Below are 23,389 nucleotides of genomic sequence, written 5' to 3'. Positions count from 1 at the left end.
CCATCGATGTCCCATTTGTGGGATCTTCCATGGGCCGTGAAATAGCGAGAGAGAAACTCTAAAAGGTTGAAGGCGTCGAGAATGCACTCCACCTTACAAGACCATAGAGAATAGTTGGAACCATCCAATTCGTCCCCTTTGGGCAAAGAAAGAGGCGCATGCATTTGTACAGTATGTGCCATGTAAGGCATCTTCAGGCCGGTAGAATGAGCCTTATGATAAACATGAAGGGAGGAAGGAGGGGAGGGTCATTCCGAGCCAGAAGTCCTGATTAGGGACTCAGATCTCCAATAATCTTGTTGTCTCTCAGAGGAATGATGAGAGACCTCATCTTGTGAGTCATCAAAGCCGAAAAAGTGGTGAATAGACATATTCTATGATCTGCAAATCACCTTCCAGCACTCGTGTTTGTGGTAGACAGCCCTATGCCAATCAAAGATAGCTACAGGATCATCAAGAATCAATGCAAATAATTCACTTGGAAGGAATATGCTATTGCTTGATAGATTGCTGTGGTTTCAGCAAAATGTTGAGGAAAACATACCGCATGATGGTTAGAGACTGTGGCCTAATGAAGGATGCTGCATTTTCAGCAAAACACAGGCCAGTAGACTGTTGCCAGCAGGAGCGAGTGTCGATTTCAGCAAAATGCTGCACCAAACACAGTCCTGAAAGGTCACCTCAGCTGCAAGAAACTCTGTTCTCGTTTGGCGATGATACCATGTGAGAATGTACAATGGAAGGGAAACATGAGCACACAAAGAGAGATTCTTATGTGCAAATTTGCATTTCTCTGAATTAGACATGTTCATTTCCAAGACTTGAGAGGTTGGGAACTTTTTGAAATTTTTGAATTGAAACATCAAACTTTGGTAGAAGTTGTGGCCATGCAAAATTTGAACTGCCTGGTTTCAAGCTTTACCCTGGCGATATAGCACTTCAGGTAGTTGAGAAACCATTTTCTGATCGTTTGTCTCTTCTGCATAAAAGAGCTCAAGCATTGGCAGTACAAGATACCGTTCTGCATGGATCCATAAACCGGTGGTCATGAATCTGAGTTTGCATTTAGCACCGGGACATTTATCATGTGGGTTTTGCACAATTGAACAAAAGCTCTAGTTCCCACATGCCTTAAACTTATGATTGTTGCTTAGTGTATGCATGCTTTTATTGAAAGAGGATATATCCGATTTTCCTCCTAGGACTAGATGCATGCCTCATGTTCTTAATTGCAGAAGATCAAAGTGTTCTTGGCGAATAAACTCCCAGATTGTGTTTGATGCATTTGTGCCCCCATGAATCTGTTTGTATGTTTAGCTAATTGTTAAAGAATGGGCATAATCTTGCATTTCAACATTAGGGAATCTGTTATCTTGTGTCTATATAAATATATCATGATCTTTAGTCAAACTTAGGGCTAAATGGTTGAGCATGATGCTGATAAGTACCATACTTGTTACAGCTTGTGAAAACATGCTATCATTTCTATCAACGCACTCCAACAAAACTTGCAGGAGAAAATTATTACTTCAGCAACGGTCAGGTTGGTGCTTTCTATCCTCCTAATGAGTGCATATAGGTGTGTATGTCTATATTAATGATTTTGATTTGTGTGAGGAGTTTCATTGGGAGGATTTTCTTGTGTATTGAAGTAGTACAAAAGCAATTGTTGAATGTGCATGTGTGTGTGCATGTGTGCATGTAACTAGCTATAATGAGGTATTAGGAAAATCCCAATTTTACTTTTCATGGCTGAAATAATTTGTTTGTCAAAGATGCACAAGTGCTCAACACACAAGATACTTGTTATCATGCACATGTGAAGAGATGAATTTATTTGCAAAATTTTCTCGGACTGTTTTTGAAATGGAAAAGTAAATTCGATTAAAACACCTGAGTAATATCTACTAGGTTATTTGATTGTGCGTCATCCTTAAATTGACTAAATGTTGGGCATTTTCAGTGGTATAGACTAAATATTGGGCAAACTCACTGTTTCCTTGGAGCATAGATATTTGTCACGGTTTCCTTGGAGCATAGATATTTGATAATATATGTTTTAGAAATGCTCCCTGTAACAATTTCTTCGTGGCGGCTACCACTATGGGGAATTTCACGGTTTCCTTGGATCATAGATATTTTTCACACCTTCCTTGGAGCATAGATATTTGATAATATATGTTTTTGAGACACTTCCTGTAACAATTTCTTCATGGCACCTACCACTGTGGCAATATGTGTAGATCACAACTAGATACGTTTTATCATTTGCTGACATTTTCTTCCATAGGTTCATGTCTTGAGGACAAACTCTAACTTCAGTTTTACTAAAGAACATTGGTTTCACAAAGTTTGAGTATGTATGTATCCAACATCATGCGGGCAAAGTCACTAAAACATAGGGAGGGGGTCACCATCATAGGGAGGGGTGCATGGTGACCCGTGGGTACATATGAAAGCCGTTTATTCCATGTAAAAATCAGTGATGTTGCCCAACAAAAGGTTTCAGGTTCTGGTGTAGCGAGTAAATTGTCCAACAAGATATTGTTGCACAAAACAGCATGCTACCAACAGGAGTCTGGCTCCCAGTTTGGTAAGGGAAAGGCATGATCAGCTGGTCACGAGGCAAGTGTGCCCTTCCATTGTGAGCGAGTCTTTCTGCCCACCACTGGGCACTTTCTGACAAATTTCACTTGTATCCTAAGCAATTGACCCTTTAGAAGGGTCAGCTACAAGTCCCTGTTGACATTTGATGTGGTATTCGGTATGCAATGTGGCATACAAGAAAAAGGAAATGGGTGCTTGTGTCCATCTCAAGAAGATATCACTAAAATTTCACCAAGAGTATATGCAGAAGCATGCTATCAATCCATTTAGCTGTATGGAAGTACCCATATAAGCAGGACCACAATTAGAGTTATCTACTGTTGAAAGTTTTCTCTGTAAATGAACAAAAGTAAAGTGTTCAGCTGATGTTTGGCACTGGAATGAGGTAGCACACCTGCTAGCTCTATATAAACTTGCAATCCTGTATCTTGGATTGGTTGATGTTTGATGTGGTAGACGGTATGCAATGTAGCATACAAGAAAAAGGAAATGGGTGCTTGTGTCCATCTCAAGAAGATATCACTAAAATTTCGTCAAGAGTATATGCAGAAGCATGCTGTAAATCCATTTAGCTGTATGGAAGTACCCATATAAGCAGGACCACAATTAGAGTTATCTACTGCTGAAAGTTTTCTCTGTAAATGAACAAAAGTAAAGTGTTCAGCTGATGTTTGGCACTGGAATGAGGTAGCACACCTGCTAGCTCTATATAAACTTGCAATCCTGTATCTTGGATTGGTTGATGCTTGATGTGGTAGACGGTATGCAATGTAGCATACAAGAAAAAGGAAATAAGTGCTTGTGTCCATCTCAAGAAGATATCACTAAAATTTCACCAAGAGTATATGCAGAAGCATTCTGTAAATCCATTTAGCTGTATGGAAGTACCCATATAAGCAGGACCACAATTAGAGTTATCTACTGCGGAAAGTTTTCTCTGTAAATGAACAAAAGTAGTGTTGATGTTTGGCACTGGAATGAGGTAGCACACCTGCTAGCTCTATATAAACTTGCAATCCTGTATCTTGGATTGTTTCACACTAACATAAGCACATGCATATGGTCTTTTGAAGCATTGCCGAATTGATTTTTTCACTGAGATCATTCAAAGTGTGCTGACAAGCGTTAATTGGTGCAGGACATGTCCGTTGGCACATCTTGGAATATCTTGAGGCCAGAGACAGTGGAGTCCTTGATGTATTTGTGGCGTAGAACTGGGGATCAAATCTATCGTGATTGGGGATGGGACATCTTTCAGGCTTTTGAAAGGCAATCACGTATAGCTTCTGGCTATGTGGGGCTTAGAGATGTAAGTCATTTATGTTGATTGTAACTGTTAATCTAATATTTTCTTTTTTCCCTTCAAAATGAGAAATTCTGTTAATGACACCTCAATCAGAGAACCAATGTAAAAGGCAATCATATATAGATTCTGGCTATGTGGGACTTAGAGATATAAGTGATTTATGTCGAAATTGAAACTGTTAATCTAATCTTTAATTTTTTCCCTTGAAAAGGAGAAATTCTGTTAATGACACCTGATCTGAAAACCAAGGTAAAATTAATGGTATACAAGCTATGTATAGGACATGTGAGATAACAAGAGGAAGTCTAAGGGATATGTGAAAATCCAATCAGGAGTTCAGACCATATGTATCTCTAGATGGTAGAATATGCCCGAGTCCCACGTATTGAACTTCTTTCATATGTTCAATGATCACTTTCGCAACTAGGAATACACTTTATGTGACTTTGATCACTGGTCAATTTAAGTGTATAATGCTGCAAAGAGCTCAAGGTCTAGCCCTCAACATTAAGAATAGGTCAGTGTTCAAGCTCCAAGAGAGCAATGAATGAAAAGCTTTTTCACACGACATTGGATGGCCCCATGGAGGTTAGGTGTGTGCAATAAGGTGTCTAGAAAAGGAAAGCAGAGAGACATCTAGCATTTGAAGTTTACAACAAAAAGTACAACTATTAAAGACCTCGATCTGCCACTTAATTACCAGCCCTAGTAACTACCAGCAGCATTTCCAGACGAGAGCTGAGCAACTATTACACTGATATTCTATGCAAACCAGAGTGTACGTTTATCAGCCAAGGACTCAGATTGCCTTGTATAAAACAGTATACGTCTGCCTATAAACAAGGTGCCACATCCACAATAGCGATAGGATAACCTACGTGTTTCTTGGTAACAGTGAACAGATTTTCTTGCTGTTGAAAACTTAGATCACCATTCTAAATTTTTATGCATCAGCCATATGCGTGTTGTGAACACGTCTAGAGCTGCACTAACTAAATTGTGTGGGCCTATGGTGTTTCCTTGTAATAGTGAGCAGATCTTCTCACTGTTGAAAACTTAGATCACCATTCCAAATTTTTATGCATCAGCCATACACGGGTTGTGAACACATCTAGAGCTGCAAAAATTGTCTGGGTTTCAGCCTATCATGTGGAACCGATAGCACTAAATACAAGTTGGTTCATAGGAAGGCAGCTCTAATCGTCCTGTTCTAACTTTAGAAGGGTGTATGTCCACAAAACACTGTGCATGTGTCCATAAACACAAGTGTAATAGAGGAGAGTGTAACTCAGGTGTTCCTGGAGCAGATTCTTCTACTTTTACTGTTGAAAACTAAGCTCACAGTTTCCAGAATCTTATGTGTCAGCCATACACTGTTTGTGAACACATTATGGATCTGCCAAAACTGCACAAATTGTGTAAGTTGCGGCCTATTATTTGGAACCCCATGGCACTGTATACAAAGTGGTTCATGGGAAGAAAGGCTCTAATCAGTCACAACAGGTGGTTCATAGGAAGAAAGGCACTAATCAATCCTGTTGTGACTTTAGAAGGGGTTGCTGCTGTAACTATCTCTGTTAAGAGACTAGGATCTGCAAGTGTATGCCAACACCAGAAAACTGAGGTTGTTGGGACACCTGCAGCTGCTGTAGTAGCTGGGTTAGAGGTAATGCTCGGATGATGCTTGTTACTGCTGCCATGGCTGAACCTCATCCTCATGAATTTGCCTGCACCTTTTGGTCTTTCTGCATGTAATTTTCCTAAGTAGTCTATCATCATCCTTTTTGTGAGGTAGAGGCATGCTCAGCTCTTTCTGTGGCCACTCTCTTTATGGTACTACATCTCATCAACAAGCGTCCATGAGTCCCCTCCTTTTAGAACAAGAATATCGTGGAAAGAGGCTCAATCTTATTTGTGAAGAGGCAGTGGGGCATTGTAGGTAGGACATCTGAAGATGTACTCTTGATTCCTTCCAACCTGTACTATGGGTCACCTGAAAGAGAAATTAAAGAAAAGAAGCTATATTTATGTCTCCAAAAGGTCAAATGACCCATTGTCCCTAAACATTGTATACATTATGTCTGTGAAGGATATCCACACCTGCCTGTGCATGCAGACACATACACACTTTTGTGAAACCACTGTTCATTATGTCAATACTTTACAAAATTGTTAAGGGGAAGACTTCATGAAAGAGACTATTGTAGAGAATTACAACAGTAGTAAAACACATCCAAGTGGTCAATATATCACCAAGATGGCACCTATCAAACAAATGATTGCTGCATGATCATCTGAAGTAGCTGCCTAGTTGGCCATGTCCAATGGATGGGTCGATCCGTCCCATCCTGTACCACTCGTCCATCTTGTACGGACTTATCCAGTTGCACCTAGTCCAATGTTGCCATAGGTCAAAAGTTGACTGACCAAGGTCCAAGCAACTGTTTTCTTGGCCATTTTTGCCAAGTACTCCTACATACAACCAAACAGCTGTGGCACCTCTCTCTAGGCTCTTGTTCTCTCAACACAACCCTATCCCATACGCATGTCATCTCTCATATACCACACATTCTCTCTTTCTTTCATATAAGGTTCAAAGGAAGTAGAGTGACTAAAGGGGGGCAAAAGAAACTACAGTATGCCAAGCAAGTAGGTACACCAAACATTCTCTCTCTCTCTCTCTCTCTCTCTCTCTCTCTCTCTCTCTCCATTGCCATAATAGGTAATTGCATTAATTACGAAAGAATTATAAGATTACAAGATGTAAGATGGCTCTAGGCCGTTGCCATAAACTCAGCTCTCTTTTACAAAAGGTCAAATGACTAAAATAGTACAAAAGTTACGGAAAAGAAGCTACAGAGATTGCCATATGCCAACGGACCAAGTCCTCCCTGAAAAGGAGATCAATGTGCTGAGTAAGGTCCACCTACCAGTGTAGGAGACCTTTCAACTTAGTAAGGAGATCAGTGTGCTGAGTAAGGTCAACCTACCAATGTAGGAGACCTTATCAACTTAGCAAGGTGTATGTGCACCCCACACGTGGAATCAAAAACAAAAGCATTCTGAGTTGTCCAATTGTACCAACAGTCCCAAAAGCGGAGGAATGGAAATAGAATCTTCATATGTGGTTGTGTCAGAGTAGGGTATTTGGGCTTGATGAGCAAGGACCCAATCAAAGGGGCATAGTGATGTGCCAACCACAACCCTCCAAATAGTAGACAACATGGACCAAATTTTCCACACCAAAGGGCAAGAAAGAAAATGGTGGCGAAAAAATTCCACACTAGTGAGGGAGAAAAAACAGGAGCCATTGGAAATGTGGCGTTTTGCAAGTGTCATGGCAAGAGACAACCCACTGACCATGGCCCACCAAAGAAAGACTTTACTTTTGTGTAGTGTCTTGTTGAACCAACCCTTCATGACAATCATTTTTCACTGATTTTGAGATTCATGCAAACCCCATACAATATTGGCCTTAGCAACCAGCCCATGGTGGTCCTTAATCATAAGTTGATACACTCGATTAGCTGTAGCCTTTTCTAGATAGTGTCGATGTGAAAGGTCCCCATCTTGCCAAGGATGGTCATAGTCAAGGACAGGGAAGGGCCCTCTAGGCTGTAGTGTCGTTAAAAGGTGGTCCCACAAGTCCCTATAACCTCGAGGGATGCGAAAAAGCCTCTTGGCGGTTCGGAAAGACATCAATCTCCAGCAACTCACTAGAGTGGTATCAAAAACTAAAGATAATCCCAATCGTCCCATTCAATTAAATTCAGGATGCCTCTTGCTTTCCATCCCAAAAATCAATTTGGACACTACAATCAAATCCATCTAAAAAGAGTTAGTGGCCATAGGATCCTTTGTAGGGTGCCACTAGGCCTTTTCAAGAACCAACTTCCCTTCCATGAGTAGATGAGTTGAACGACCAAGAATGAAGAATAAGGAAAAGGAAGCATCAACATTAAGAACTTGCCACCAAGAACTAGGAATGGTTGTATTACCATGAACACATCAAAGAGCAGCCATATGAGTGTGCACAATTAGAATAGCCCCACCACCCATACTTTTTAGGAGTGCAAGCATGACTCCAAGAAATCCACAAGATACTCGCGAGAAGAGCCCTCAAGGTGAATGCACTCCAAAGCAAGAGTGGCAAAAAATAAGTGAGTGTGGGGAGCATGATGGACTGTGACACTTTTAAGGCAAATATGGAAACGCTAGGCCTTTGATTTCTAGTAAAGAAACTTTGCCTCCAATTTATGAGAAATCTATTGCAACAACCGCTTGGATTGAACATCAACGCCCAGGGGGGTAACCTAGATGCCGCGTAACATTTCCGTGGGGGATCACCATACCTTGCCATTGTAAAGACTGCAAATTTAGTTTAGTACAACTAATAAGGGAGGATTTGGTTGCATTGATACGAAGACCAAAGGCTTGTCCAAAAAGCTTCCATGCATCCTATGCCGTATGGAGGTTCTCTTGTTCTACTTTGAGAATCATGAACGTATCATTGACTAACGGTTGACCCACAAAATGTGCGCTTAAGGGAAGAGAGAGACTAGCCAGTTGACCTTTGTCCACCAAATGAGAGAGCATGGAGAGAACCAAATAAATCACTAGGGAAAGAACAAGGGGCTCAAAGGGCAACCTTGTCTAACGGAGCATGCAAGAGTGAATGGCTCGGTGACCCCACCATTCAGCATGACCCGCGAAGAGGCATCTAAGTTGACAGTGTGTACCAATCAGGATACGCAGATCAAAACCCATAACATGCATGAGCTCAGCCACAAAGGACAAATCCAAATAATCAAAATCCTTTTCGAGATCCAATTGAACTAGCACAACTTCTTGCTTAGAGTGCTTTGCATGGTCAATGGCGAGCTGAACATTTAGTACATTGTGCAAGATATTGCAGCCCTTGATAAACCAATTGATTAGGGTGCACAAGGCTAGAGAGGTGCTTGTGGAGATAGTTAGTCATGACTTTAGAGAAAATTTTGTGCATCGATCCAATCAAAGAAATTGGCTGCCAATGTTTTACCATCGAGGGTGATGGCACTTTCGAAATCAGCTTAATGACTCCCACCTTCCATGATGCAAGCATAATTCTAGTCTTCCAAACCTATTGGCACATGGTTATCAAGGTTTTGCTAGATTGGCAGCATAGGCTTCAAAAAACTCATAAGTCAAGCCATCCAAACTTGGACTTTTTTCCTTGGGTAGATACTACAAAACATCAATGACCTCTTTCTCGGATGTGTCTCTATGCAAATCATTATGCATATCTAGCGACGCTTGATCCCTGACCAAGGCATAAAAAGTTGAGCGGGCTTGGATAGTCTATTGAGTAGAAGGAGACAAATAACCAAGAAGATCAAGGAGGTATTCTTTACACGTATACACAATGGAATGTGGATTTGTAACCATGGAGCCATGTGCATGTTATAGATGCACCATATTCTCTCAAGTGGGACAGGCATGCAAGCCTCGAAAATTTTTATGCGATTGACATGAAGCATACATTAAAAAGTACGGTACGGTACGATACGATAAAATACGGTACTAAATGGTATCTTAAGATTTTATAAGGTATGGTACGATATTAGTACAAAAAAAATTTTAACTTTATTATTTTGAACTATAGATGATAGAACAGATGTTAAGAGTCTAAATAGCAATGCTATTGGAGTATATAAGATGAATACTTGAGGGTAACACGCCAAAACCTCTATGGCATATGCCACATGCGCAACATGCGCTACAACTTACAAGTACATACATAGGAGTGGATATATTATACATGAATGATCATACAAATAAGAGACATGTATACGAGAGAGAGAGAGAGAGAGAGAGAGAGAGAGAGAGAGAGAGATGAAATGACATAAGATGCTTTATTAACGTCTATAAGAGGCCAAAATGATCAGTGAGACCAACAGTTACCAAACAAACCACCAAAGGTTTTGGTAAAAGATTTATGAATTTTGTTATGGTTTTGTTTGGCATTGCGAAGGCTAAAGTAGCTACCGATGGTACATTCACTAATTTGTGTACTCTCAGAAGGTACATTAGGCCAAGCTATCCTCTGGTCTAGTTTTATTAGCAATGTGTACTAATGCTTTTGGTTGGGTGGTGCAAAATGAGCTGTGAACAAAGGTAAAATCAATAGGATTAAGCTACTTGATGATTCTCAAATGGTGCTGAATTTTTTTGTTGATGACACTAACATATTGTGAAAAATGATGGGACATCAATTAGAAACATTTGGAACTGCTTGAATACCTTATGTATGGCCTTTGGCTCTAGGATAAATCATAACAATACATGTATGAGGAGTCTAATCAAGCTTCCATCCCCTTTCTTGGTTGATTGATCAAGGCTACAAAATCACCACCACCACCACAACAACAACAATCAACAACCCAAATCACCACCAACAACAACAACCATGTTTAAAAAAAAAAAAACCAAACAAAAAAACAAAACAAAAACAAAAACAAAAAAACAAAAAAAACTTGTTTTTTGGTACAAATTCGTACGGTACGGTATGGTACGAACCAGTTCATACTACGTAGGAGTGCAACTATGACAGGGTCAAGGGGAGCCTAGGAAGTGAGTGAGTTTTCAAATAGTATAACTCATCTGAAGGGGACGGCTGGAGAGAGAGACATGACTTGGGGTTCTAGCCAGCAACTTCCTAGATGTGGCTGGGGGGAGAATCGAAGACAACTCTCTCGTGCTCGTTCTCGATATGGCTGAGTGGGGGGGCACTGATAGAAATGACTCCCGCATTTAATACTGGTATCAGAGCCGCTTTGACCACGCCCGTGATGGCGATCATGACGAGAACTGCAGTCGGGTCACATTAATCGTTACTTTTTGTGTTGGCGACCACGACGGATGGTTTCAAGTTAGGCCACGGCAATTGTCAACGTTTGTGTTGGCGACCACGGTTGGGCTAAGTCCCGCATTTAATACTTCTGGTTACAGCCTTGTTCCTTTGCGACCTAGCGGGGGTGTTTAACCACACCCTTACCCAATGCTCTTGCCGACAGGCTGTGTTCCTAACTGCACCGTTCTTCGCGCCATCTCTACCTTATAGAGGCCATTGACATCTATCCTATCTTTGTAATCAGGGAAGTACCTCATCTTTGTACACAAATTTCTTATATTTGCTTTCTAATTCTAGTGTATAGATGGAGGGGAGAGAGAGAGAGGAGGTAACTGAAGGTTCTAACTTCGGGGACCAACCTATGGTGGATTCCCATGAAACGGAAATACAAGAAGAACATTGGGAAGATTTTTTTGCTACACGAGAACAATTTGATGATTTAACTGCTTGTGTGCAAGCACAGGGGGTTCAATTGGAGCTGCTAACTCAAGCACTCACCGAAATAAAATCCCAATTAGCCTTATTACTAGAAAGGGATAAAGGTAAGGTAGAGACCTCAGATATTCCATCTTCATCGAAAGATCTAGATGTGACTATGCGAGACCCTAGGGAACCCCACCAAAACTCGAGGGATAACCAGTGTTAAAAGATATGAAACCCCCTCAGTTTCATGGGGAGGAAAAAGATAGAAATAAAGATACTATCTTTAACTTCCTCCAAAAATGAGAAGATTTGCACAAATTAAAGAATACTCCACGGCATCTTCAAGCGCTGGAGACTAGTTTAACCTTGGGGCCAAAGGCATATAAATGGTGGAGAACTTTAAAGGAGGCAAATAAAATACCTGAAGCTTGGGCTTGATTTGAATCGGTCGTTTTGAAAGAATTCCCTCCTAAAAATGAAATGGAAAGAAATTGAGAAGATTGGGATTTTGTTAGACAAAAGGGAAGACCTTTGCTGACATATCTCGAGGAGTATCGTGAGATAATCCTCAAATTGGAAGGAATAGATAAATTCAAATGACAAGAGGATTTATAAGGGGACTAGATAAGACCTGTAAAAAGGAAGTGAAAAGGAGTTCACCTTATACGCTTGAAGAGGCAATTAAATTTGCATTTATCAATGAAGATAATACGCGTCCAGGTGCACTCACTATCACTAGTCTCACTGATACGGAGCCCAAGACTAGGGAATTTGAAGCATCAAAATTTGTAGGCAAATCTAAAAGGAAAATGCCATTCCTTACGGGTAAGAAACAACCCTTTGAAACGAAACAATATGTAAGGCCAAAGTTAAGTCAATATGATTTTGATAAGGCTGAAAAAAAAGGCTGTGTTTCAACTGCCTATCTCCTAACCATGCTGCATGGAATTGCCCTCAAAAGAAAAAGGGGGAAGATAAAGGAAATGATAAGAACAAGGGCAAGGGAAAAGAGAAACAAATCTATGTAGTGCAGACCCTGGAATTAAAGGGGCATGAAAAGTATAAATCTTTAGAGGTATTGCACAAGGATGTACAACACAGGTGTTGTATGTCAACTTCTATGTGGCAGCCTATCTTTGGGCCACATGATTTAGTTAAAGTGCATGGATTGATAGCGGGAAAGAGGGTTAGAGTCATGATTGATGACTTTGCCAACCACAACTTCATAAATTATGCACTTGTCAAAAAGTAGAAACTTCCCCAACAAAAGAGTGAGCATCAATATGTTGTTCGTATGATGCAAGGTCAGGATAATAAAATATGGGATACAATGGTATCCAATTTGGAAATCGAGATCCAAGGATATAAAGATAAGCTTGATTTCCAAATTATGAATATGGAAAGAGCAGATATTGCTTTAGGGAGGGAGTGGCTATGGGGATTGGAACCATCCTTAAAGCGTAGTTATCATCATAATACACTGGAATTTGAAAGGGATGGTAAGACTTTTGTGATTCAAGGTGAACATGAAGTATCTGATAACCCTTTAATGTGTTCTCTTGAAGTTCAGAAGCTGATAAAGAAGAAAGCTTGTGAGGTATATATGTTATGGTTCCTTTCTGTACAGGACACTTTTACTTTTTGTAATATAAAGCAACAATTTTCTTATGTTTGTGAGTTAAATGTAAATAATGAATTAAGTGGTTTATTAGATGAATTTAAAGATGTGTTTCCTTGTGATTTACCAAGTGGCCTTCCACCAGATAGGGGTGATGTAAATCACCCAATTGACATAGATAGGGATACACACCCTGTTTCTAAACCACCTTATAAGCAAAGTGAAACACATCACCAAGAAGTCAAAAGACAAATTAAGGATTACCTTGATAAAGGGTTTATACAACCCAGCAATTCACCTTGGGCTTCGCCAATTTTATTGGTAAAGAAAAAAGATGGTTCTATGCGACTTTGTGTTGATTATAGAGCACTTAATAAGATAACGGTGAAGAATAAGTTTCCTATGCCTAGAATGGAATATCTTTTTGATCAATTACAAGGGGCAAAATTCTTCGCAAAGATTGACTTAAGATCAGGCTATCACCAAGTAAGAATTAAGGCCGAGGATGTTCCTAAGACGACATTTCGTACTAGATATGGGCATTATGATTTTTTGGTGATGCCTTGTGGCCTCACTAATGCACCAGCTACTTTTATGGAGCTGATGAATAGTGTGCTACGGCTCTATCTAGGACACTTTGTAGTAATCTTCTTGTATGATATCTTGATCTTTAGAAAATTGTCTCTACTTTGCACAACAACTAGGACAACAAGCTAATGGTAGCCTTATGGGCCTATTAAACAGGCTATGAAACGGCTGTAGACCAGAATCCCTTTAGGTTGACGTACAGAACGGATGCCATTTTAGTGGTATAATTATTTATCCCTACCTTGAGAGTAGCCACTCAAGAGAGATGGGATGGGAAGGAGACATGGGCAAAATGCTTAGTTGAGCTAGAATGCTTATTTGAGACTCAACTTCTAGCTACCCATGCACTAATTTGTGAGAAGGCGTGACATAAGAGTTGGTTTGACAAGCATGTCAAGCGCAATAACACTTCGATTAGGGTGACCTTGTGCTGTTATACTTAGTGAGTGGCCATAGGCCAAAGATGAAATTTAGGGGATTGGAGCCTTTCCACATTCGCACCATCAATTGAACCAATTGTTAAAAACCCATTCCCTTTATGCGAAGAAAACTAAATGTGAATTCTTCGCACAAGAGGTGAAATATTTGGGGCATATTATCTCGAAAGAGGAAATCAAGATGGATCTAGAAAAAGTAAGGGCAATTTATGAATGGCCATCTCCAAGGAACGTGGAAGAACTATAGATCTTCCTAGGTTTATTTGGATTTTATCGTAGATTCATTCGAGATTATGCCAAGATAGCTGTTCCAATGACGGACCAACTTAAAGAAAAGAGAAGAGCTTTAATTGGGGAACAGACCAAAATGAAAGTTTTCAAACACTTAAGGTAGCTATTGCTATAGCTCCAGTACTATTAATTGTGGATCCCAATAAACCATTCGTGGTTGAAGCTGATGCTAGTGATAGGGAAGTAGGCACGGTCTTATTACACGAAGGTCAACCAGTTGCTTTTGAAAGCAAGAAATTAGACTGTGCAAAACGGAATTATTGTGTTTATGAGAGGGAGCTGTATGCAATAGTACATGCAATGAAGAAATGAAGGCACTATCTGTACGGTGCCAAACTTTTGATCTTGTTGGATCATGAGAGCATTAAGTGGCTTAATGACCAACCGGATCTACAAGGGCGTAAAGCTAGATGGGCCGAACTCCTCCAAGAGTTCGACTATGAAATAAGGTATAGAAAAGGAAAGTATAATATAGTGGTTGATGAACTCAGCAGAATGCCCATCATAAATGAATTGAGTTTTACTCAGTTCACTTCCGATTTGCTTGAATCCTTAAAAGGGAAACGCCAAGTTGATCCGGCATATTCCAACATATGGGAAGCAATAGAAAATGGGGATTCAAATGGAAGGGCCTCCACTAAGAAAGGAACATCTGAGGATGTTCAATAAGGAAATGGAGCATTAGGGGTTGCTCAAATGGGATTCAAGTGGAAGAATTTTACCATTGATAATGGCTATTTACTCTACAAGGGTAGGGTATGTGTTCCGAAAGATGAAGAAATAAGGCGCCAGATACTCTTTGAGTGTCATGATACTCCTAGTATGGGACATCCAAGAGTTAATAAGACTTATAGTCTTATTAAAAGGCAGTTCTATTGGCCTGGAATGAATAAGGACATCCTTGATTATGTGGTCAAATGTAGTAAATGCCAGGTTAATAAAGCTGAAAGATTGAAAATGGGAGGACTTCTCCACCCATTAGAGATTCCTTGGAGAAAATGGGAGAGTATCTCCATGGACTTTATTGTCGCATTATCCAGAACACAGAGGGGGTACGACTCTGTATGGGTGATTGTGGATAGGTTAACCAAAATGGCTAGGTTTATTTCAACTTCAACTGATGTTAAAACACCACAATTGGCTAGATTGTTCATAGAGAACATATACCGATTGTATGGCCTTTCGGCAAATATAGTTTCTAATCGGGATAGAAAATTTGATAGTCAATTTTGGCGTGCTGTATTTAGAAAATTGGATACTAAACTTAGCATAAGCACAGCGGAGCACCCGCAAACAGATGGGCAAACTGAAAGGGTTAAACAAATCCTTGAAGATATGTTGAGAGCATATGTAAGTAAAAGGCAAGCTAATTGGGAAGAGTATTTACTGATAGCAGAGTTTGCATACAATAGTGCCAAACACTATGAGGAGCAGAATTGCACAAGGAAAAGGTTTAGGCAGCAAAGGATTTTTTGGAGGATATGAATAGTATGTTAAAATTTGCTCAAGAAAATATTAAGAAAGCTCAAAATCGAGCTAGAGCTTATGCAAATCCTCACCAAAGAGACATCTCCTTTGAAGAAGGGGAATTGGTCTATCTTAAGGTGCTTGAACAAACTAAAACCATGAAAATGGGACGATGTCCAAAGCTTTCACCCAGGTATTGTGATGCATTCACAATACTTAAAGAGGGTGGAAAAACAGGCTTACAAGCTCCATCTATCTACTGGTAGTAAAACATATCCAGTTTTCCATGTAAGCAAGTTAAGAAAGAAGCTAGGTGATATGGATAATTTAATCTTAAATGATAACATTGAGGAGCTAATAGGTGATCAATCTATTCCACATAAATGAGAAAGAATTTTAAGTGTTCGTAACAGACGAATGAGGAATACTATTTATCAAGAATATCTGGTGAAATGGAAAGATTGTTTAGAAGAAAGCTCAACATGGGAGCGAGTAAGTACCTTAGGGAAAAGGTTTCCCAATTTACAGTTGGACCTTCCAAATATCGTTTTCGAGGGCGAAATTGATTCTTAAGGGGGAGGAAATGTTACATTTATGGTGTAATACTTGGAGAACAAGTGCGAGAGATGACCGTCCGGGGGCCTTGGGCACCCGAACAAGGTCAAGGGGAGCCTAGGAAGTGAGTGAGTTTTAAAATAGTATAACTCACCTGAAGGGGACGGTTGGTGAGAGAGAGACACGACTTGGGGTTCTAGCCAGCAACTTCCTAGACATGGCTAGGGGGAGAATCAAAGACAACTCTCTTGTGCTCGTTCTCGATATAGCTGAGTGGGGGGGCACCGATAGAAAGGATTCCCGCATTTAATACGTTGGGTATGGACAATCCCAAGGTGTGATTACTTTACTATGGGAATCAAAAGCAAGCCGCACAAGGGGTTCTTGCAATCAATCAATATAGGCCGTCGAAGTAGAATATTTTGGAGGGGCCATCAAGATTGTGGCATTAGTAGTAGATACAGAGGATGCCTTATCTTTGCAACACACATAAGTGCATAATGGGTCTTATGAAGTGATAGACATAGCTGCTCTTGAGCTCACATTGGACTTTTTACCTCTTTTGGCATGGATATCAATCCAATCTTGGTTAGAGGAATCCAAGGGTTGCATAGGCTGTTTCCCTTTATCCACAATAGTCCACACGGAGGCCTCATTTGCTTGAGAGTCATCATCCATAAGAGTGCCATTGACTTATGAAGCCAAACCCCCATCCATAGCAGCTGTCTTCTTTGGACATTCAGCCATAAAACGCCCCAATTTCCCACAAGAAAAACAATGCCTTGCAAAGGTTTCCCACTTCAAACAATAGTGCAACAAAGGCATTCTTGGACAATTCAAGCAGAGCTAGTTGGGCCTTTTGTGCAAGGTATCCACAAATGCGCATGCGGTTGCAGTTGGCAGCCTGCAAGCTAGGGGGAACCAAAACAGTGCCAATCACTCCCATAGCATTCAACCCATACCAGGCATTCATGTTGAAGTAATCGTTGGAAGTCTACCAATGGTCTCTAGGCCACTACATGCGCTAGGCGTTTATAAAAAAACAATGGAACTCTCGCCAGAAAATCACTCAAAGCGCTTGTTGATTTGAGCATTATCTCATAGAAGCCGTGTGGATCAACAAAGACTTCATCCACAATCTCCCTACAAAATGGAATTCAACCATTGGTGGATCCAAGAGAGTACCAAAATCTTGCCTGTGACAAAAAGGATGCTCCTCTTTGATAGAAGGCTGAAAAAGAACGCAGTACAGTCTTGATATCCACGGTAGCATCCAAAACATCCTTTTTGTCCTAGTTTGGAAAGGATTCCCGGTTATGTTGAACATATTCACCCAATAGCATATTGGCAAATTCCAAGAGATGTTCCTGGTTCAAGTCATGGGACTCCTGAACAGCTGAAGTCACTTATGCATAAGAGTGAGCACAATGCTCAGATTATGGAGGGTTTTGAAAATCTGCCATTACATCATCGAGGGTGTGTTCATTGCATTCCATCACTATGTCAGAGACGTTTACTGCGTTTAATAGGGGGTTGCACATCAAAACCAAGCTAAGCCTCGGAACTGGGGGCAACTATCTCCGTAGAGGGAACCATTTCTTCCCACTCTTCATCATCCGAATCAGGCCCCAAGGCATCCACCACCTGGTCTATGAAGGCCATATTCAGCTTTGGGCATGGTGCGAAACCTAGGTATTCAGCTGCTGTCCGTTGTTGAACTCCCCTGCCTGACTTCAAAGTTGTGGCTGTTATAATTTACTGCAGAATCACAGGAGAGTTCACAGCAGGTCTCTGTAATTGGTTGTCCCTTATATGGCTCTTGTGCTCACTTTGTTTGTCTGCCTGTGTCACCCTATGTCCTTTGCACTCTGTCCTGTGCTCTAGTGAATTGTCACTGGACACTGTAGTGCCTGTCTCTCTCTCTCTGTCACACTGTCCTCACCTGTCTGCACAGCAGTTTGCAGGCGGGTGACCTGTGCAGGGTTGCAGAACCCGCAGGCGTTCACACTGTCTCTGAGTCTGGGGTGCACTGGCAGGGATTCACTGCATGGGGTGCAGCTGCAGAGGTAGGGTTTTGCAGCAGAGAGACGACTCTGTCCGTCTCTCTCCCCCCCCCCCCCCCCCTTCCCGGATGGGGGGCACCAGGCAGGAGTGCACATAGAGCAGCAGCATGATTGATTCTCTCTCTCTCTGTCTCTCTCTTCCCCAGAAAAAAAAAACAAGAACATGGTCCCTCTTCTATAAAAGTCTCTCTCCCTTTCCCTTCTCATCCATCCTCTCTACTCACTTAAGCTTTCCCCACTCTCTCTACTCCCTCAAGCTCTCTTGCCATCTTAAGCTCTCTTATCCCTTAAGCTCACTCTACTGAAACCAGCCTTCCTTCTTGGAAAGGGCGGTAATTCTGTGATCAAGCACATAGTTACAACAATTAGCAAATGAACATAACTTAACTTGATCGCTAATGGAATGAGTACAAGCTGAGATTCACAATCTCCTTTGCTATTCCAAAAGCCCGTTTATTGTAGCAACAATCAGCAATCAATTCGGGCCAATTGTCCCTTCATTTTTCGCCCAGGACTTGCACAAATGGAACCACCAAGTGGCCAAATGCTGCCCCAAATTACAATGAATGGATTGGCATCTAAATTCCTTGACAATCACACAAATTTTAGGTGCTGAATTCAGTGTACGATGCCTTCATCAATTGGTTTAGGTCCCAGGGTGGCTGTCAAACCCTAATTTTTACAAAAATTTAGAGCTTACAGTAGAGATCTCTTTGTTGTCCACCAAATTTGGTTGAGATTTGCTCAAAATGGCTGAGAAATGCTGAGATCCCATGAGAATGGATTGGAAAAGGTGAGAGAAAGCCAAGATGAGAGAGAAATCTGATTTTATTTGTGAGAAAACCCTAAATTCTGCCTGCTGCCTGCTCCAGCGTGCATTTAATACAGTCACCTATTGCTAGGCGCCTCCAAAATGCTGCCACATGATTAGGAATGTTGTTGCCAACCCCTAGAAGGTGACTCCCTGCTGTTCCTTGCCTGTTGAGGCCCCTAGATGGCTGTCTTCTTCTGTAGCAAATTGTTGTTTCTGATCAGAAAATGGACCTGTAACTCTCTCTCTCTCTTTCTCACTCTTCCCCAAGTTGTAAACTAATTGGATGGCTAAGATCTAGCCCCCCAAAAACGTTTTCAAATGAATTTCATTCCTTCTGACCCTGCCCAAAATTAAATGCGTCCATCCATAATTAAATTGGCTAGGCCATTTGCAATTTGGAGTGGTCCTCAACCTTTGTTGACCCTTAGACTAGTATTAATTAATTAATGCTAGTCCCTAGTGTCATCACCAACACTTATTGGCCAAATAACTATCCTAGGGTCGAAATTGACACCAACTAACCCCTAAAAGCCCCAGCTAGCATAACTTATCAGAACTTTTGCCCTTGACACCTATTGTATCCTCAGGGTCCTTGGCTTATTACCATGAAATAATTGCCATGTGTATCACATGTGCTAAACAATGTTGCACATTTGATTAATAACTTAATCAAATGTTATCAACAAGATTAAAGCATCTCAAAATTTCAAGTCCCCATGACAAACCTTATCCTTGAAATCCCCTCTATTGTCCTCGATTACATTGCATTGTGCCAAAGGAAAAGCATACTGCACTGGAATTTCCATAAGGCATCATAGTCACAACTTGGCCACTGTTGTCCAACCATGCCACATGTCCCAAATCTTGCTGAAAATTTCCAGCTAGCATAAACAATCCAGAACTATTGCTAGAAACCTATTGGATACCTCCATAGCTCATGTTTCTCAACGGTTCTGACTTATAACCATAGAAAAGCATTAATTCAACATGAAGCATGACTAAAATTATCAATGGCATTTACCAATATACTATTGTCCATGGAACCAAATGTAAACCATTGAAATTTGAGCATAATCTAATCATGAATTGATCACTTGCTGATCTTAAAAGTGATCACAAACTGCTTCAAATGTGATCCCAAATTAATCACAAACTCATTGCAAAAACTGATTAGCAATCAATGCAAGACTAATGCAAAACTGATCTCAAAAGTGACCATAAACGGTTGTTAAACTTATCAAAAACTTAGTTGAAACTAATTATAAATTTTGTCTCAAAATTAAGGTAAAAGCAAAACTGATCCCAAAAGTGACCATAAACGTTTGTTAAACTGATCAAAAACTTCGGTGAAACTAATCATAATTTTTATCTCAAAATTAAGATAAATTCATGTCAAAGTGATCATAAGCTAATGCAAAAGTATAGTTCTAGTGCCGTAGTGAAACTCAGATTAATCTGCATACATCTCCCAATGATAGTACACTTCCATAATTGGAGGAGTAGAACTACTACCTCCCCCTTGAGCATCAAGCAATACTCTAGGGTTCTACTCTGCTGAACTTGGATGGAGCTCGAAGTAAACTCGACTCTAACTGAAAGGCATCTAGGTACAGCTGTAACAACGATGATTTAGCAAGTCATCATTTTCCATCTAGTTGGCACCCATTGGTGAATAATTCTGAAATTTCACCAAGTATCTCTTGGAAACTTTACCTTTGACCTTTCTTTCCTTATGTGCCAAAATCTGCTCGGGTACCAAAATCTCATCTAGCTTCTCAACCTCCGGCTGAATTTCAGCAAACATATCCTTTGGTACATCACCATGAAAAGGCCTTAATAAGCTGACATGAAAGGCATTGTGTATCCGTCAATGTGGAGGTAATTTCAGCCGATATGCCACATCGCTCATCTTCTCCAACACTTGGAAGGGCCCATATCTCATACTCAACTTTGAATACAATCTTTCTCTTCCTTTCATCTTTTTCAGCCTTGCCTTTTCAAAACACAACAATACATAATCGCCCTCTACAAATTGCAAAGCTCGTCTGTAACAATCAACTATTCTCTTTTGCTTTTCTTGCGATCTCTGAAGTGCACACCTTATCTTTGCATAGGTTGTGTCCAAGTTTTCCACATAACGATGAGCCTCAAAGATCTTATGCTTAGTTTGCAAAATAGGTGGTATCTTCTTGCCACCCTCAACCGCCTTAAATGAAGCTCTGCCCCTGGAACTATCCACTGTGTTGTTGTAAGCAAACTCAACCAAGGGAAAATATTACTTCGACTGTGTCTTGTGGTTTGAAACATAGCATCTCAAAAGATCTAACACTGTGGAATTTGCTTTCTTAGATTGACCATCTGTCTATGGATGGAAGGATGATGATAATTTCAGCATGGTACCCATATTCTCAAACAACCCCTTTTTAAAATAATCTGGTTATCCGAGGATCTTGATCACTAATGATCAACTCTGGAATACCATGATACTTAAAGATGTGTTACAAAAAAATTGTGCCATATGATCGGCCTTTATTTTCTTCCTCACCAGAATAAAATGGGCTTGTTTACTAAACCAGCAAATGATAGTCCATATTCCATCATTCTCTGTAGGTGTCCTAGGAAGCCAAAAGATAAAGTCTATTGCAATGCTTTGCCAAGGCCTATCTGGAATAGGCAAGGGCTTCAACAAACCCGGCATCTTTTGCCTATCACGCTTTACCTTTTGACATACGATGCATGTACAGATAAACTGTTCTACATCATGCCTCAAAGTTGGCCAATAAAAAAAATGCTCCACTGCATAGACTAGCAATACCTCTGTGTCCTACTTATGAAGGAGCATGATTTTCAGTGATAACTTTGGGCCTTAATTGCTTTGTGACACAGTTGTCCATGCATCATTGGAAATCCATCTCTTAGCGCAAAGTGTTCATGGTTCTAGCCATTGCAAAGCTAATCATAAACATTGGCAAAGTCCGAATTGGCAATATATTGTTCTTTTATGGCATCCAACTCAATGTGATAAACCATGGTGACCTCATGGCAAACATACTGTCAGCACAGTACCTTGGATACATGTTGAATACATTCGAGATCCACTACTGCTACTCTGCTGAACCTAACAAAGCATAAACTAAAGTTGGCTTTAAGTGAAAGGCATCTAGGTAAAGCTGCAACAATTGAGGATGGTTTGTCAAGTCATCCTCTTCCATCCATTGGTGAATAATTCTCAAATTTCACTAAGTATCTCCTGGAAACTTTACCTTTGATCTTTCTTTTCTTATGTGCCAAAATCTAGTTGGGTACCAAAATCTCATCGAGTTGCTCACTCTCAGGCTGAATTTCAGCATACGTATCGTCTAGAACATCACATGAAAAGGCCTTAACAAACTCACTTGAAAGACATTGTGTATCTAGCAATGTAGAGGTAATTTCAGCCGATATGCCACATTACCAATCTTCTCTAACACCTAGAAGGATTTATAGTATCTCATACTCAACTTCGGATACAATCTTTCTCTTCCTTTAATCTTTTTCAGCCTTGCCTTTTCAAAACGCAGCAATACATAATCGCTCTTTGCAAATTGAAAGCACGTCTATAGTGATCAACTACCCTCTTTTGCTTTTCTTGCAATCTCTAAAGTACATACTTTATCTTTACATAGGCTGTATCCAAGTTTTCTACATAACGATCAGTTGCAAAGATCTTATCCTTAGTTTGTAGAATAGGTGGTACCTTCTTACCACCCTCAATCACCTTAAATGGAGCTTTGCCCGTGGAACTATGCATTGTGTTGTTGTAAAAAAACTGAACCAAGAGCAAATACTGCTCCCATTGTGTCTTGTGGTTTGAAACATAGCATCTTAAAAGTCTAACACTATGGAATTCGCTTCCTTAGACTGACCATCTATTTGTGGATGGAAAGATTATGATACTTTCAGCGTGATACCCATATTCTCAAACAACCCCTTCCAAAATAAGCTGGTTATCCAAGGGTCTTGATCACCAACGATCAACTCTGGTATACCATGATATACTTAAACTCATCATCTCTCCTATCTCTGTAGGGCAGAAACCTGCAATGGCTGCTTGTTTCAGAAAAATGGTAGACAATGTTAGCATCCTCAAACAACCTTCCCGCAGCATGGGCAGCTCCCTCTGTAGCATTTTGACATCCTTAATGACATCCAAATGATCTATATAAGCTAGCTCCTCCTCAGAAAATGGTAGAGATGCTTGAGGCCAGTGAAGCCACTCAAAATACGGATCTTCAACAATAAACTCAAAATCTTTTGTCTACCATGCTTTACCTTTTGACATACGATGC

General features: G+C 40.5%; 1 protein-coding gene across 2 annotated transcripts in view; it reads left to right on the top strand.

Annotated features, from left to right (window-relative positions):
* The window catches only part of MNS1 (alpha-mannosidase 1), a 96,294-nt gene that overhangs the window by 65,556 nt on the left and 7,349 nt on the right, over nucleotides 1-23,389 (top strand). For both annotated transcript variants that reach the window (XM_087665978.1, XM_087665977.1), the window contains 2 exons: nucleotides 1,463-1,543; nucleotides 3,746-3,916. In XM_087665978.1, the coding sequence (XP_087522104.1) occupies nucleotides 1,463-1,543; nucleotides 3,746-3,916 (252 nt within the window). The remainder of the gene's footprint in view (nucleotides 1-1,462; nucleotides 1,544-3,745; nucleotides 3,917-23,389) is intronic.

The sequence above is a fragment of the Lygodium microphyllum genome, chromosome 24 (assembly GCF_053477565.2).
Source record: "Lygodium microphyllum isolate KBCC chromosome 24, Lygodium_microphyllum_v1.1.10, whole genome shotgun sequence".
Classification (NCBI taxonomy): Eukaryota; Viridiplantae; Streptophyta; class Polypodiopsida; order Schizaeales; family Lygodiaceae; genus Lygodium; species Lygodium microphyllum.
Note: the sequence above shows the minus strand (reverse complement) of the source record. Positions and strands in the feature narration are given on the sequence as shown.